General features: G+C 39.5%; 1 protein-coding gene across 1 annotated transcript in view; it reads left to right on the top strand.

The window, feature by feature from the left end:
• Window positions 1–17,913, top strand: part of MPZL3 (myelin protein zero like 3) — a 135,380-nt gene that overhangs the window by 29,956 nt on the left and 87,511 nt on the right. Inside the window, exon 2 of the mRNA XM_044080876.1 lies at window positions 8,163–8,329. Coding sequence (XP_043936811.1) covers window positions 8,163–8,329 — 167 coding nt within the window. The remainder of the gene's footprint in view (window positions 1–8,162; window positions 8,330–17,913) is intronic.

The raw sequence follows: 17,913 nt of genomic DNA, 5'->3' as shown, positions 1-17,913 counted from the left end.
TATATGAAAAATTAGTTAGGTCATTGTTAAGCATATTTCCCACTTGTTACACTACCACTCTATCGTCAGGCACACTGACGTCCGCTCACCAGGCTGAACAAGGAGAAGGTCACGATGAGCTGCCTGTCGGGTGCTAGGATCCGCCACATAACACAAGCACTCAGGTCACTCCAAGGCAAGTACAAATATGACTCTGTCATTGTCCATGCTGGTGTGAATGACCTGAGATGTACCTCCCTGGACTACATGAAAAGAGACCTAGAGAGCTCTCTGAGCATGTAGCCCAGGCCGGTATGACCCTGACCTTGAGTAGCATCTTACCTTCACCAAGAATGATGCCACAATATGAAGACAAGATGATCAATTTCAACAATTGGCTTAAGTATTGGTGTCATTCAAAGGGGATCCAATGCTTGTCTGCCTGGGATGACATGCTCGACAAGCCACGATGCTTTGCTAGGGACGGCTTGCACCTGTCACCCCTGGGCTTTCGGATATTGGCAAAGGCTCCTGCCACCCCCATAGTGCCTTTTTTTAAGCAAGGCTCAAAAGACAAACCCACCTCCATAGGTATCACAAGGGATAAGAAACTAAGAGTAATGCTACTCAATGCCAGAAGTCTAAACCTCAAGATGCACGCACTCGAAACTCTCCTTAGCATGGAGAACATCTATATCTGTGCAGTAACAGAAACCTGGTTCAAGGCTCCTGAGAGCACCCCAGCACTACCAGGTTATACCTCATACCATGTTTTTCAGCCCCAAAACTTGGACTAAATTACAAAAGGAGGGGGAGTATCAATATTCGTCAAAGATACCCACACCTCCAGGTTGGTGGCACAGCACGAAGCATCAGAGACTATCCATGTGCAACTAACAGTGGGTAAAACTGCCTTCCAGTTTATAGTCTGCTACAGACCACCCTCCCAAACCCAGGAACCCCACTCGGCCTTCCTGAGAACACTGGAAAATATGAAGGTCTGTCCAAACACCATTATATTGGGCGACTTCAACTACCCTAACATAGACTGGGAGCATTACACTAGCTCCAACACCCTAGCCCAAAGGTTCCTAGAATTTATAAACTCGAATGCTATGGAACAACTTGTTGCCACTCCCACAAGAGGGGAAAACCTACTAGACCTGATCATCACCAACATGGGGACTCTATGCTCCAGACCAGAAGTGTATCCCTCATTGGTAAGATCAGACCATAAACTAATCTCACTAGATATTCACATCCTGACCCCAGCCCCTGCCCAGAAAACCACAGTGAAAAACTTCTCTAAAGCAAATTTCACACTCCTCAAAACCGAGGTGGAATCCTTCAAAGCCCCCGGGCCTGTGGAAAATACGACCCAGACCGCAGAATCCTTTATAAACGCATTCTATGAACACCTTCAGGAATGCATGGATCATGCAATCCCAAATAAAGCCAAAACCCAATCCTCCAAATTTAGGCGTCCTGTCTGGTGGACCCCAGCCATAAACAAACTATACAATAGAAGGAGGAAGCTACTACATGATAGAGCAAAATCCCAAAAAGGGAAGGCATCTCTGATCAGTACTAGCAAAAAACTACGGGCACTCCTAAAATCGTGTAAGGCCAGCTTCGAGAGAAAAATTGCACAGGACACTAAGGATAATCACAAGGCTTTCTTTAGTTATGTTAGGAACCTGGGTGGGAATTCCCAGATATGCTCAGAATTAGTCCAAAATGACAAAATACACTGAACCCACAGACATTGCCAACATACTAGCTGACAGGTTCAGCGCAAACTTCTCACCCCCTTCCCCACCAAAAGGGCAAATATCTATCCCAGCAGAGTGCTGCCCCCCTGACATCTCAGATGCTCAGGTAAGAGCCGCCCTCTCCAAAGCAAAAAACACAGCATCAATGGGACCAGATGGTGTCCCGGGCTGCATCCTACATGAACTCCAAGAACTAAACCCAAACATAAAACTACTGTTCAATCTCAGCCTTACTACAGGTTATGTACCCAAAGAGTGGTGTACAGCAACAGTGGTCCCTCTCCACAAAGGTGGTGCCTCAACGGATCGTGGAAACTATCACCCCATAAGCTTGACTAGCTTGGTCTGCAAAGCTATGGAAAAGATCATCATGGACCTCATAAATAAAGATATTAGGGACCTACAGACACTGGATCCTACCCAGTTCAGCTTTAAGGGCAGATCCTGCCTCTTAAACCTGGTCGATTTCTTTGAAACAGTCACCAAGGCCATTGACAAGGGGAAGGTGGTCCACACAGCCTACCTGGATCTTGCAAAAGCCTTCGATACAATACCCCACTCGGGCATTATAGATAAGCTCACCAGCTTAAATATAAACCCCTATGTCACTAGCTGGGTTGCAAACTGGCTCAAGGACAGAACCCACATGGTTAGAATTGCTGGAGCTATGTCAGACTCCAAACCAGTTACAAGTGGCGTCCCACAAGGCTCAGTCCTGGGACCTCTCTTGTTTGGTATATATTTTTCGGAGGTACAGGCTAACACGGAAGGACTGTGGCTGACCAAGTTTGCAGATGACTGCAAACTGGGCGCCATAATAGACTCTCCAGCCGACACAAGCATCCTCCAAAAGGACCTCATAGAAACACACAACTGGTGCCAGAGCCATGGCCTCAAGCTAAATGCCAAAAAGTATATAGTCATCCCCTTTGGCAAAAACAAAGTGCCCACAAATTACCACATAGGTGGCAATCCATTAAGTACGGAAGAAGTAAGTGGGGACTTGGGGACCCAAATTGATAGCAATCTCTCATTTGACAACCACGTGGCCAAAGTGGTTAGAAAAACATTTTATATAGCCCACTTAATAATGAAGGGATTCACATCAAGATCAGGGGAGGTCATCGTGCCTCTTTACTCATCCCTCATAAGGCCCATAATTGAGTACAATGTCCCTTTTGGGATGTACCTTACCAGACACCTGCAGCAACTGGAAAGACCCCAAAAGTACCTCACCAAGAGGATCAAAGGGCTCAAACAGATGCCATATGCTGCCCGGTTAAAGAAACTCCAGCTCTACTCAGTGGCATACCGCCTGCTCAGAGGCGATCTGTGCCTGACGTATAAAGCCATGTCCAACCCGGAATTAATGGACATGCTGCACCTCAGAAAATCCAAATCCCATCTTGCTACATGCTCGAGAGACTTGAACCTCAGCACTGAAATAAATAGGACATGCTGGAGGGACAGATTCATAACCCAGAGGCTCCCTTCACTCTAGAATAAAATCCCAGTCTAGGTTAGGCAGAGTCCCTCATTGACTCTCTTCAAGAGGAATCTTGATGAGTGGATGGGAGATAGTAGGTTTACCCCAGGTATCACTTCTGTGTCACTGTTAGACAGAGGCACAGTATACTAACCTCGAAAAAGGGCATAGCAAAATTCATTTAAAATGGGTGGCGAAAGCCAAACACACTCTGGCTAGGCTTATAAATGCCCTAGGGCAGATAGCCTAGTATGAACCTATAGGAGTCGCCAAACTACGTTATACAACCACCATCTAAAACCTAAATACATGACTATGAATGAAATCCACCAAGATAGAGTTCATATCAATAAAAATATGGAAAATAACAAAGTACAGCTACCGTCTAAAGGTCGTAGTCCCAAACAAAAAGAAACAGTAATAGGATAAAACTGGATACGACCACCACGAAATAGTACATAAAATCCAGACTTTATTTGAATAAGTGCTTTCACGTGCTATCATAGCACGCTTCCTCAGATTTCACTTTACCATTCAAATCTCAGTATTTAAATACCGTCATCATGTTCACTTAATCCTTTAAGGACGATCAATCCTAGCTAAGAGCAATTATGACAATTGTACATAGCAACCTAGATCTTCCATCATAGAATCTGGTAACAAAACACTCAGTTTAAATCGCAACAAAACAAAGAATAGCGTGCTGTTTCATTACATGAAGGTCTCCTATGCATATATAACAACCTACTAACAAAACCTACTGACAAAAATCGGAAATGACATCATAAAAACTATTTGCTTAAAAATAAATATGATCCAAGTAAAATAGTTCATGTATTATATATGTATAATTAGTCCAGTATGAAAATACATATAAAATATATCACAAGAACAGGAATATAAAAAATGTGTGAATGAAGGCACATCACAATTATGTATGTATAGATAATTTAATATTAAAATTACCTTAGTCCTGCTAACTTGTATGTATGTAAATATAAGCACCCATACACATATAAAAGCCCCTCTGGGGTCATTGTCAGGAATCCAGAGTTGGATTAATTGTCCCCACAAAGGAAGAATAGAGTGATGGATGCTTGTTGATAACAGGTTAATAGGAATTTAACCGATTTAGGACATTGGGAGTTGCAGGAAAATGGTGGTGCTTATCAATGGGAGCACATGAAGTTTGGTTAAGGGGAGAATGCCTGTGGTTAAAGGGGAGAATGCCTGTGATTGGGTAATGGAATGAATATAAAGTGAAGAGATGGGACACTAGAGAATGACTGATGGTGCAGAAGAGCGTACAGTTTCTGAATTTGTTACAAATGACTTTGGGATGACTTGTGAATTAGTTTGTGAAAAAGCTGCAGTGAAAAAATGAACAGTAGCTAAAGATGATGGTGGATGAGTGTAGGAACAGTCTGTGGGCAAGTGGTGTTAATACAAGTTGAAGACCATGCAAAGGGGGGGGGGGGTTGAATAATAATAATTTAATCTGTGGGTAAGTAATATAGTTGGTGTGTGCTTGATTTCTTTGGTCTGATTATGACAATAAACTGTAGTATGTTGAGGAGCTAATATGGCATAAATATGCTACAGAAGGAGTGGTGTGAAATTAGGATCAAACAGGGAATTAAGAATTGTATATAAACAAAAATAAATGCACTGTGGTGGTGGTGCTGTGGTATCGTTGTCGCCTCACAGTAAGACGGTGTCCTGTTCTATTCTCAGCTAGAGCGTCTTCTGTGTGGAGGCATGCATGAATGGGCGTACCTTCGTTGAAGGTTGTGCGTCAGGGCTGGCAACTCGGCACGTAAAAATCTACTGCCAATCATTAGCAGACTGGAGTTCCGCTGTGGCGACCCCTAACTGGGAAAAGCCGAAAGACACAAACAATATAAACAAAAGCAAATACAGTGGTGTTGTCACAGTGTGATGCAGGAGTTAAGGGACATGGGAGTGGAGACAGAGATGGGTGAGGAGACAGACACTTTTTCAGCGTCAACTGTGTTTAACTGCAGTAGGAAAAGGTCACAGCTGTGGGAGAGGTGGGGGTGTGCATGAAGGTGAGCAGTGAGTGAGAATGGGATTTGCTGTAATGTACTGGACGTCTGATACTGACTGAATATAAGATTAAAGGAGGGGATGCTGTGCTGTCATACTGCATAGACATAACATGGGGCAATAAGAAACACTAAAATAATAGTGTGCTGTCGCTGTATTATGTAAATAATATAAGTGAGAAGGCATTAATGTAATAAGAGTATGGTTAAAGTAGGTGAGTGGGAGAGATCACTGTGCTGCCAACAGTGAAAGAAGAAATTAAATAAAACATTGAAAGATATTGTGCTAACTTGTAATGAGACCGTATCAACAGTGGCACAGGAAAATGACTTTCTTGGGTGGCGTAAGCCAGGGAACCTTGCTAGCTAGGCTTACGTAGGCCCTTGGGCCGATAGCCTAGTACCTACCTATGAACAACAGCATGCATATTAGAAAGGGGAGAGGAAATGCAGGAAAGCGAGAGAGAGCATATTGTCCTAACAAAAATTTGAGAAAGCACAGGGCCATTAACATGGTGACAGATATGTTAATGTAAAAGTTATGGAGAGCTAGTGCAACTGAGGTGTTAGCAATATGCTTGGGAGAAAGCAACCCATTCTACCAACGTATGTAGATGTAAGGAAAAATGCAAGAGAAGTAAGAACCAAAATGTAAGACTATGTGCGCTGTATAATACAAGAGGACGAGAGGGGGAGCTGGACTGCAGTACCACCACAGTGTGCTGAAGAGCAAAAGATACAGAGAGAGGTGAGCAAATGTGTTCTGTGCTACCACCACAGTAAGAAAAGTGCCTGTCTGTCTGTGTCTGTCTGTCTGTGTGTCTGTCTGTGTGTCTGTCTGTGAGTGAGTGTGTGGATAAGGATATGTAAATTGTGTTTTCCTGTCCTACCACCATTGTAAATGGAGTGAGAGAAAAGATGAGTATGTGTAAATTGGTTCCTGTGCCGCCACCACTGTGAATGGAGTGAGGAAGTTTGAAAGAGAGAAGATGAGGCTGTGTAAATCGTTTCCTGTTCTGCCACCACAGTAAATGGAATGAGAAACATGATGTGTAAACTGTTTCCTTACCACCACATTAAACAGAGTGAGAGAGAATATGGGGATGTGCAAATTGTGTGTTCTGTGTGCCAATCACAGTAAGGTATGACAAGAGTTTGTAAAAGAACGGAAGGATATGAAAACTGTGTGTATTGTATTGCCACCACACTGAGAGAGAATGTAAGGATGTCTGCTACCACAGTAACAGTTGTGTGAGAAGACTAACATATGTAAACTATGTATATTGTGCTGCTAGAACAGTATTTGTTACAGTAATGAAGTGAAAAGGAGGGAGTAGAAAAGGCAAGACTGTATAAAACTGAGGAAACTGTATCACCACCAAAGTATTTGGATGAGAAAAGGATAGAGTACGAGTGAGAGAGAGTGAGGAGTGAAAGAGATTGAATGTTGGAGAGGGAGGATCACATGGAAAAATTGAATGGCATGAAATATTTATTGGTGAAAGAGCAGTGACTTGATGGATGTGGGTTGCTTTGTAACTTAGAGGGGGTTATGACTTTTGACTTTGGTGTGTGATGTTTCAAGGCCTTGGAAACACTACTAGTAGAATAAGAGGCCATGAATGTGTAGCTTGATGGGTTAAGAATGCAGGAAAAAGTAAGTATAGCTGTTTTCACAGCAAAACAGTCGAACGTGCTGTGTACATAATGAAGACTGTATGGATGGTACTGATTTTCTTTTTAACACAGAGTGCTGTAATAATGTTAGAGTGATATAGAAGGGCAAATCACAAGTGTGTGATAGTGTCTGATAGAAATAGTGGTGAAAAAAATATGAAAACAATAGGCAGAAGAGAGGGGGCTGTTAAAGTTGTGCGCATACAGCAGTAGATAGAAAAATGAATGGAAAAAGAGGAAAATGATTAAAATACTGCTGGAAAAGGTATATGTAGAACCTATGTAACAGCAAACATTGGGAGGCTCCTTCTACCAAATTAATGATTCCCTTAAGGAACAGATCTAAGGATGGGAGTATGGTTTCCGTTTTGATGGATCTACAACGTTGTGTGAGAAACGCTGCTCACTTATCATGGAACACTTTTGTTGGGAAAAACTGACAGAGAGCTGGGCAGCAGTTTAGTAAATGGAGGAATGCAGAAGAAAAGTTGTAGTGGAGGCCCTTTGCTTTAAAACCTCTCTAATGTGTGAATTATTCAGAAGGTTTTGTATCACTATCAGTAGATTAAAAGATAAACAGACTGTTTCCAAGCAAGAAAGAGGCAAATAGCTGGGAAGTAGAGGCCTGACCATAAAATGAGTACAACCGGGATAAAAAGAAGGGGGCTTGTAGGAAGGGCCATACTTAAGGCTGTTCTGTCATATACCTGCCTGAGCCCAGAGCTTGAATCTGGTGCTGAAGAATAGATTAAGCTGGTACTGGCCTAGAACTGAGCAAGACCGAGTTCCTAGGCAGGGGAACAGTAAGTGGATTAGTGCATGCTCATTTTGTGATGCATGTATGCAAACGTTAAATGTATGGTGCTTCAGGCTACAGGGCAATGCTGTTTGGTTAAAGACTGCAGTTGCTGAGAGGGTAGGCTTTACAAGTTTGCTACACTAGTGGGTTTGCTGCTTTACAATGACGTGGGTTTCCTGCTTCAAGCTAACTTTGCTTTGGCTTCTTTTCTTAGTTTAACTAGCCTCAAGAAAGAAATCCTAGTTGGTTATTAGTGGTTATACTTCAGTTAACAACAGATGCTTTTCCTTAAATTCATTTGTCCTTGGTTTTGCATTTTGTTTTATTTAATCTGCAATCTGTGACACCTTTTTTATCTTTGTATTTTTTTGTGTTACTTTCAGGATTTTCCTGTGTCATGGCAGTTGAGATGTTCACTGACCGAGAGGTACATGGCTTTGTGGGAGAAGAGATGACCTTGAGGTGTACTTTCAAATCATCTGTGCCTATCTCTCCTGGCCTTTCTGTGAAATGGTTGTATGAGCTTCCAGATGGAGGACCCAAAGAGTCAGTAAGTATTTACTTCTGCCTGTAGTTTCATTGTATCTTCAAATTTCATTGGATTGGGATACTTGACTGACACTGTTAAAAAGAAATTTTTATACTGCAACAAAATGTTACAGTTTAGTACTGCAAAACGTTTTGTAGTCGAGCATGCAGAGAAAGTTTACAGAAGTCAAGTAGCAAGCTTCCTTTTGACACCTACAGATCAGAAGAATACCAGGCACATTACTTTTTTCTTCTTTTTCTCACATTTTGTCTTACTCTTCAGCTTTTTCAAGAAACCATAATTGTCTAAACTCTATATGCTCATAAGTACATTTAAATTTCTTTTCATTTTCACAACCTTTTCATCTAATGGTGGAGGAATTCAGTGCTGCCATTCATCTTTAGTTTTCCTTGCATCCTTTCAACACACGCCTTTCCTCATAAAGACAGCACAGTAATCATCATTTAGGAAATAACTCAATTAAGCCAGTGTCCCCAGAAACCATAGGGGTTACAGATGCTCTGGGTTGCATTTTCTAGAACATTTTCCCAACCTTTTAATGTCTTTCTTTGTTTCTTTCAAGGAAGACATAAGTTGTGCCCAAGACGTAATGTTCAAAGCTGACAAAATAATAGCTCACAATAAACTAATAAGCCAATTGCTGTGTAGATACACGGGTCCTAGCTGGGAATACTGCCTACCTCCCTAACCCCCCAAAAGACAGTCACTACTTATGCATCCCCCTAATGCTTAGATTGGGATGAAGGCAGAATTTTAACTTGCCACAGTCATTTATTTCAATTGACAGCTGATATAAGTGTACATATATGCCTCTTAACTACTCACCCATAACCCCCAAAGGCAGCCATCTATATAAGTGCCTGATGTGTGATTTTTGAGTAAAGTGAAAACAATGATTACAGTAATATATTCTACTTTCTTGCTCCTAGACAGTACACTGCCCTTACACAAGCTATAGTAACCTTCTTTGTAGGGAAAAGTAAAATAAACAATGATCACAGTCCTCAGCCCAAACACAAGCTATAATGACCCCCAGTGCACATATCCAAGGTTTGACTGTGATGAAAATTGAAGAAGTAATAACTGCATAATCCCCACCCCTAAATAACTACAGCAGGTTTCTGTATACCCACATCTGAGCAGGGCTGTTTTTAAAATGGGTGCAGCTGTGAGCAGATGCTGTTATTAGGTTTATTCTAATAGGGTCATATCATAGGCCTGTTCAGGTTAAATAGCGTAATCAGAAAATTTTCTCCTCATTTTTCCCCAGCCAGCGACAGCTTTTTTGTAGGGCCTCTCACAATCAAGGAAGGGAACCCCCATGTATTTGTTTACACAGTCTGATTAATGGGGGCCACCAGACTCCTAGAAAATCTGTGTTTGAATACCCTGCAATGTATTTTATGCCTTACTTTTGAAATATAATTGTTTATTAGCTGCATTTTTACTGAGACCCAGAAGAACAAGAATGCATGTGTCCTGGCATTATTGGGTGTGTCCAGAAGAAAAATAATTGATATTTTTTTACACACACGTCATAGCAACACTAGGTTTGTACTTATTTCGTCAAATAACAACACATTGTGCAACATTGGCACTGCCACACAATCAGTGATTGCTGTTTAGCAGTCATCAAAGAGCAGCAGGGGTGAATTACTTTTATTTACCTCACTGAGGAGTAATGTATATTTGTCATTCTCCCTGATTTCTCAGATCTTCCCTGATTTTGCTAATAATTTTACTCCGTCCTTCATAAAAAGTTTGATTTGCTGCAAAATCATTCAGGATTTCAGATGGTTAATAAATCTAGACATCAGTTTTATAATTCTTATTGTCCCAAAATGCATGTTGATGTAAAAAGTGTTACTATGTTACCTTTTTAAGTGAATTAGAGTAATATTTAAAACGTTACAAAGACATGCCTCTGGAGCATTTCTCCCCGGGCCTCAGCTGAAAATTGGTTCGTTCCAAGTCGGACTTTCCCGGCAAACAAATGTTAAATAAATAAAAAGTGTTCCTGATTTTGAGCCTTTATTCTGCTATTATTTTTGGCACTGTGCTGAATTCTTCAAAGAAGTTGAGAGTTATAGCATCTGGTGTTCTGCCAGTATTTATAAAAATCTCTGAAAGAGAAGACTATCTCTATCAGCTCTTCTGAGAGAGTCATTCTGGGCTGCTGAGCTTTCTAGTGCTTACATTGCTCATCAACTTTATCCAAGTCAGGTTGAAGAATGTAGTAAGAATTTGTTCCCCCACTTTTCTACAACCAGCAACAGCTTTTATGGACTCTCCACACAGTCAAAGATGATTAAGGGGGCCCCCTGCAGCCAAGGGTATTGCAAGTACCTGGCTATGTTGTAAGTTTTTGTGGAGAGAATGTTCCCCAGTGTGGTTTAACTAAGCCAGGGGCACAATGTCAGTGGTAAAATAGTTGGTGGAATAGTTAGGCTGGTTACTTGATAACTCACTGCTAGTGTAACCAGAGATACCTTTGAATTTCAAAGAATCATTATGATAATCATCTATTATGTAAATAATGCTGCATCTTCCTATTATCAGGCTTTCCATATAACTTATGCTTGAAAAGTGTGTCTTTATTATGTCTTAGTTTTTATTCTGTCAAATTAATGTGTAGTTTTTCAAAATTTGTGCTTGAATATTATGACTTCATTATGTCTCAAGTTCTCATTCTGACAAACTAATGTGCTTTCATATTTGTGCTTGAATGTCATGACTTGTCTGTCTAGTTTTTAATTCTGTTAACCATATGTGTCTAGTGCTTTTCTCCCCACGCCTCCGCTGAAAATGTGTACTTTATGAACCAGTCGGACTTTCACGGTGGAAAAAAATGCCAAATAAATAACTTATTTATATCTCCTTTAAAATTTTATTACCCATCTAGTATACAAGATTGGTTACTATCTTTTAATGATTTGACAGACATATTGCAAAATATCATCTAGAATAAGATAACTTGCTGTGGTTAGGGGCCCCCAGGAATAGTCTATGGACATTACACAGATTTATTCAATATAATGAGCACATTTAATCTAATAAATTCAACCCATGCAATGCAAAAGAACATAAAGTATTAATAATAATATAATAACAATAATAAACTGTTTTACTGAGAGAAATGCTACATATAAATAAATAAGACTACGGGGCAAGCCCCCTATGCCCTGCTAACTGCTTTAAATAAACCAACTCTTAGGAAGAGCATATTTTATTAGGTTGAGGTCCACATGATCAAAAATGGTGATTCTAGATTATATTAGTTTATTACTTCAATGTATGCAGCTCATTGCCCACACGCATCTTATTTAGTTTTAGCAGTTTAAGTGAATCTTTCTGCTTTATTCGCTTGTACTGCTAGCTGTTCACAATGGCATGTGTGTACTGTGTGAGACTGCACACAGCTGGATAAGGGAATATGCCTTTTTAACTCCTGTTCTTCCTCAGAGTTTGTTTATTTAAAGCAGTTAGCAGGGGTACTGGGGGGGGGGGCTTACTCCTGTACTTTTATTTATTTATTTTTATATGTAGCATTTGTGGTATGTATAAGAGCCTAACTGTGTTGCTCACCCAGCATCTCCAACAGAGCAGTCTGCAGGGAATCCCTAAAGTCTGCCAATTCATTACACTCCCCAAAAATGTTCCCAGCCACCTCTTTCTTGCTGGCACATCTCCAACATTTAGTATCCAGTTGAGGAAAAATTCTTTGGAGTCTGCATGGTGTATAAAAATATCTATATAAATACTTCAGGCAAAGATCCTAAATCTTCTAAACTTTGTTGCATATTTGGGGGATATACATATATCCCCAATCTTCTAAACTTTGTTGCATATTTGGGGGATATACATATATCCCCCTTTGTCTCTTTGTGAATTGCTTATCCAGTCTCTCTTCCCAGTCCTTTATAAGCTTGTCTAATAGATTCTTATAATTATCATGCAATATTTTATATGCTTTACTAATTATTCCTTTCTTAACAGCAGCTTCTGTTCTAGATTTTATTAAAAACTCTACCAATGTGGTCTTTCATTTAGAACCCCCTATTTCTTTCTCTTTGCCTGTACTCTGATAGGAGGCAATTTCTAACTTGCAGTCCAAATAAATTCTTGGATTCTTTCCATTCTATTACCTTGCCCTTTCTAGTTATTTGCTCCCAATACCTTGGTTCCTTTCCCACTTTTCTCCAATGAATTCCAGCCCCCTCTTGCCTATTATCTTTATCCCTAACCACAGTCATCCCTATCGGCAGAATCTCTTTTTCTCCATTCTCGTGCTGGTTTAGTTCTTGGAATACTCCCTGCTGTTTTATGAATATAATACTCTGTATGATTTTGGTTGTTTTCCTTAAGAGTCTGCATCCAAAATCCCAATCTCTCATTATTTCTTGAGCTTCCTCCCTGCTTCATCATCACTCCTTTCCACTATGAATTATGGTTTTCTGCTTGTGCTACATACAAGAGCCTTACCTGTGTTGCTCTAAAATACCCCCTCAAATTAGGTAGTCCTAGTCCGCCTTGTTCTATTGGAAGTATCTGCTTATCCCACTTGACCCTTGCTGTCTTCCCTTCCCAGATAAAATCCTTCAACTCTTAAATTGCTATCCAAAGCTTCTCCTCTGGTTGATGAAATATGCCTGAGCTGTGTATATGACTAGAGGGACTAAAAACATTTTAATTGCTTGTATCTTAGTATCCATATCCATATAACAAACTTCCAGTTTCTCAATTTTTGTATTATCTTCTGTTTAGTCTCTTCCCACATATCCTTAGCTGCCAAAATGGAGTAATTCCTAATCCATACTATTAAGTACTTCATTTTATCATGTCCCAATAAATATGGATATTGTTGGACCAATTCCTGCGTGGGTACATAATTTACCACTGTTACCTTTGTTTTAGCTTCATTAATTTTGTATCCCAAGAAGATCTGAAACTGTCAACCCTTTTTTATTGTCATAGAAACCATGTAATATCATACTTGCATAAATCGACTAACTGCTTACATACTCTGTACTTTTTTGTACTGCATTTCTTAAAAAAGGTACTTCCGCGGTGGTGCAGCAGTAGCGTTGTTGCCTCACAGCAAGAGGTTCTCCCGTTCGATTCTCGGCTTGGGTTGGGAGTGCCTTCTGTGTGGAGTCTGCATGTCCTCCCCGCGGTCGAGTGGGCGTTCGAAAGACATGTGTTGGATGGGCGTGCCTTCATTGAAGGTTGGGCGTCAGGCTGGCAACTCGACACCATAAAAATCAATTGCCAATCATTAGCGGACCGGAGCACCAACTACATTTCTTAAAAACATGCTGAGATATTTCTACCATCTTGGAAATTTGAATAATCTTTCTTCTGTAAGTTTATTTTCAAGTGATGTTTTTAACTAGAATTTTGTCTAGCAAAAGTCTATATAGGAATTCTTCACATTCCACACAATTTTATAACTTGTTTCTTTTTTCAGTAGAATTACCCAAACTATATTGATTCTCCTTCTAAGGCTTTACAATGTAATATTCCTGCATTATGCTTTTATAGCAGAGCATCACATTCTGTGGCAAATCTTCCAGGTTCCTTTCCACAAGCCCATCTTATTGTGAAACTCCTTAATTTAGTCTTTTTTTCCATTAATCTGTGTTCTTTGGTATTGTAGTTTACCCTAGTTCTTAATATAGGCCATAGGCTGGTGATAGACTAATATTGTCAGCAAAAACTCAATAAATTGATTATGTAAAGATGAGTGGCAAGGCTAGCCACCTGGTGGTTTGATCCTTGGCTCTTGATGATTGTCACTGTTGTTGACACCCCAACCTCCTGTCCAAAAATGGGAAAAGGGGTTGTGGATGGATGGATCAGGCAAGGAACTAGAAATAGAGGAGTACGACGGAGTTCATAACCAGGACTATTTTCTACAATATCAGAATAGAATATGATATTATTTCTGTGTAGGTAACTGGTAGGCAACATAAATACATATACACATATATGCAAAAATATGACCATGACCAGTTAGATTATGTGGAGATATGTCCATGGCCTGAATGACAGGGTACTGCTGAGACCTAAACTTAAAGCCAGACCCCTAAATAGAAGATAGTGTGGCTCTTATCTTGAACCATCATTATATAAATACACACATAAATAGTTTTACATTTTCTACATTTATATATATATATATATATATATATATATATATATATATATATATATATATATATATATATATAAAAATGTTTTGCATATGTGTATATGTATTTACATTGCTTAGAGTAACCTAAGATGTTTTATATCTGTAGAAGGTTATATATTTGTGTGTATACATTGTTCAATTAGTGCATTTTAAGGCATAGGTCCTTAAAGTCAGTTAGCTAGTCATGTGATTTTTAATTAGTGTATTTAATGGACTGAATTTTCAATTGTGTTATGCATCTGATGAAGTAGCTCTGCTACGAAAGTGCTTATGCTTTTATACTTTGTACAATAAAAATGGATTTAGTTTGGAGTTCTTTGGTCGTCCTTGGATACTGTTCTATATTAGTTGGCAGAAATAGCCATCAGATATGTAACATTTGTACTGTCTGTTAGGATGGCCAGTAGAGATTTGGACAACCTGGATGTGTGACAGCCTTGTGAGGTTTGTATTGTGACTGCCTTCTGGAAGGGGGTATATCATATGATGTGCATTTCCTGTCTGTGCCCTTTATTGGGACTGCCTTCTACAATGAGGTATACATAAGGCACACTTTCTGTGAGTATTGTAATATTTAAAAGTAAATGGCCTAGTACACTGCATCTGATTTTTTTCTAATTATAAAATATGCAGCGTTAGATATTGTGTTTTTACTGTACAATGATTATTTATAAATTCTTCTTTTGTGACCTAGAGAAATATAGTGCTTTGTGCCTTTTCAAAATTCTTGACTTTTCTTTTCACATTAAAGAAATCCCATCTCTAGCTGTGGTTTTTGAAATAAAGTGAGAAAAGAAAACCAGACCAATTGAAATGTTATGCATTGTGTGTGTCCTCTGGAAGTAACTGCAGTCATTTCTAACACATTAGAAAAGTGCTGCTTCAAGGTGGAAAAGTATTGATATTTTGATTGAAAAATGTTAGTTATTTGAGGGAAGCAAAATGTTCTATTACATGACCGGCTGGCTGCTTTCCGCTTCTAATTTCTTGGCCATCCTTCTCATTGTATAGTTATGTTTGAAAGAGTAAATTAAATTTCAGGATATACAACTGTTAGGACCTGATCAATATTTTTCTTCAATGTTTTCTGAATTTTGATAGACTTTTTCTTGTAGCTGATAATTTCATTCATTAGCTGAACTCTTTTCTTGTACTCATAGCTCTCAACCTTCCTTCTCCAAAATGAGGAACACTAGCCCTCATAATGTGGAACAAATCGGTAAAATGTGGAACACGTACTAATGGCTTACTAACAACTTCAACTAGGAAGGTCATAGGATGGTTACAATATGCTGGTTTTACTTATAAAGAAGATCCTTTAATGAATTAATATGATTCATATCTATTTACAATGGATTTCACTTAAAAAAAAAATTCCTAACACTGAATGTGTGACAGAGTCTTTCAATGTGGAACTTTGAGGAACGTGAACTTTTTACGACCCCAAATGAGGTACGTTCCTCGTAATGAGGGACACTTGAGAGGTGTGCTTGTACTTCATAGCTATTTGGACAACCACTCTGAGGTTTAAGGGTGTTTGATGGAGAAGAAAACATGCTGCTGTCTGTGCTGGTGCTAAATATGTTGTACATGGGATCTGGTGCTAAATGTGTTACACATGTGATCTACTGGCTGTGCTGGTGCTAAATGTTCTGTTATGTGGGATCTGCAGGGTGTGCTGGTGCTAAATGTGTTATACATGGGATCAGCTGGTCGTGCTAGTGCTAAATGTGTTATATGTGGGACCTGCTGGCTGTTCTGGGCTAAATAGATGTAATATGTGGTATCAGCTGACTGCTGGTGCTAAATGTGTTATACGTGAGATCAGCCCGGCTGTACTGGTGCTAAATGTGCTTTTATATGTGAGATCTGATGGCTGTTCTGGTGCTAAATGTGCTTTTATACATGGGATCTGCTGCCTGTACTGGTGTTAAGTGTGTTATACATGCAATTCTTCCCCAGAACAACTCTTCATATTACAACTCGCTGCTAAATATGCTTCTAAGTGACATTTTAAGTAACACGTTTGAAATAATTTGTACTGAATCTTTACAGTTTATAGTTTTATTAGCAAATACACCACAAAGCATTTTTTGTTTTGCAGTGGTACAGGCCCTCCTGAACCTCCTAATACTCTATTTAATTTAGTATTCTGACCTCACAGTTGCTTCATTTTAAAGAAGGAGTGATCTTTACCACACAAAAAAAAAACTGCATCACTCTACTCTGGCAGCTTGTGAGCTGTGAAGGCAATAAACAGAAATACTTCTTGAGCAGCAACACATTACTGCTCTGCAGAACAAGCATTACCATACAAACAGCTACTCCCTCGAGCGGTAAAGGATTGTTAAGTGAGCAGTATTCTATCAAGCACCTGTTTGTAAGCCATTATATGTAGCCATGTCTCATAGTGGCATGATCTTTTTTAGGATACCTCTATGCTTGAGGACAAGGGTTGATAGCAGAACAGTTTGTGTCAAGCAACACCTCTAAACTCCAGTAGTATACACTAATATCTACTAATGCAGCTTAGTGTGAGTTTCAATTTGCAGGGGTCTGGCAGGTATGGTTGGAAGAACAGCCTAATACTGACAAAAATACAACTTGAGCATCTTGCTGTGGCTTCAGGGGTGCTGTTTCACATGGCCGTGGGAGCTCTACTTTTAGAATTAGCATTTCAAAGCTAAGGCTAAATGGATGAGTGGAGGGACCTATTGGTACAAAATCATAAAAACTTGAGTACCATATTACTGCAAACAATAGAAAAAAAATGATTACCATTTTTGCTGGGGGTAAGTCCCTCTGCACTCCCTAATCCCCTGTATATTCTGAGATCACTGAACCATTAAAAGTAAAGTGAGAACGGTCTCCCTATTGTAATTCCAAGACTCATAAGTGTTTGTCTCAGAACTGCAAGAAAAAAAGTTAATATGGAAAAACAAGGGTCAAACATTGCTGTTTTTTAAGGTTGTTTTTCACAAGAAGCCCTCCTTCACCTGCTGATGTGAGCAGAGACAAGTCCCCAACACACCCCAAAATTATATATACCAACTCTGTGTCAGTCATACTAAAAGAGAATATTCTGAGAAATGTCAGTCTTTGATTTAGTATCTACAAGTCTTCATTTTTAGCCATTCAGTCTCACTCTACTGAGAATTATGCTAACAAGTCTTGAGTATCGGTTACTGCAAAAATCTCATCTAATATCCCCACATACAAAATGAATAAGCAGTCTTATATTTTACACTACAAGTGCATTCATGCTAGGAATTGCTGAAGTTGTGTTTGAATTGGTAGTAAAAACAGTTTCACTAAAGTAAAGCCTTCCTTTCCTGTTGATCATTTAAAAGTTTCATTAGAGATTTTTCCTTGGGTGGAAGTGGGGGGTGGG

This window comes from Protopterus annectens, chromosome 8.part0 (assembly GCF_019279795.1).
Source record: "Protopterus annectens isolate FY-2018-M chromosome 8.part0, PAN1.0, whole genome shotgun sequence".
NCBI classification, from domain to species: Eukaryota; Metazoa; Chordata; order Ceratodontiformes; family Protopteridae; genus Protopterus; species Protopterus annectens.
Note: the sequence above shows the minus strand (reverse complement) of the source record. Positions and strands in the feature narration are given on the sequence as shown.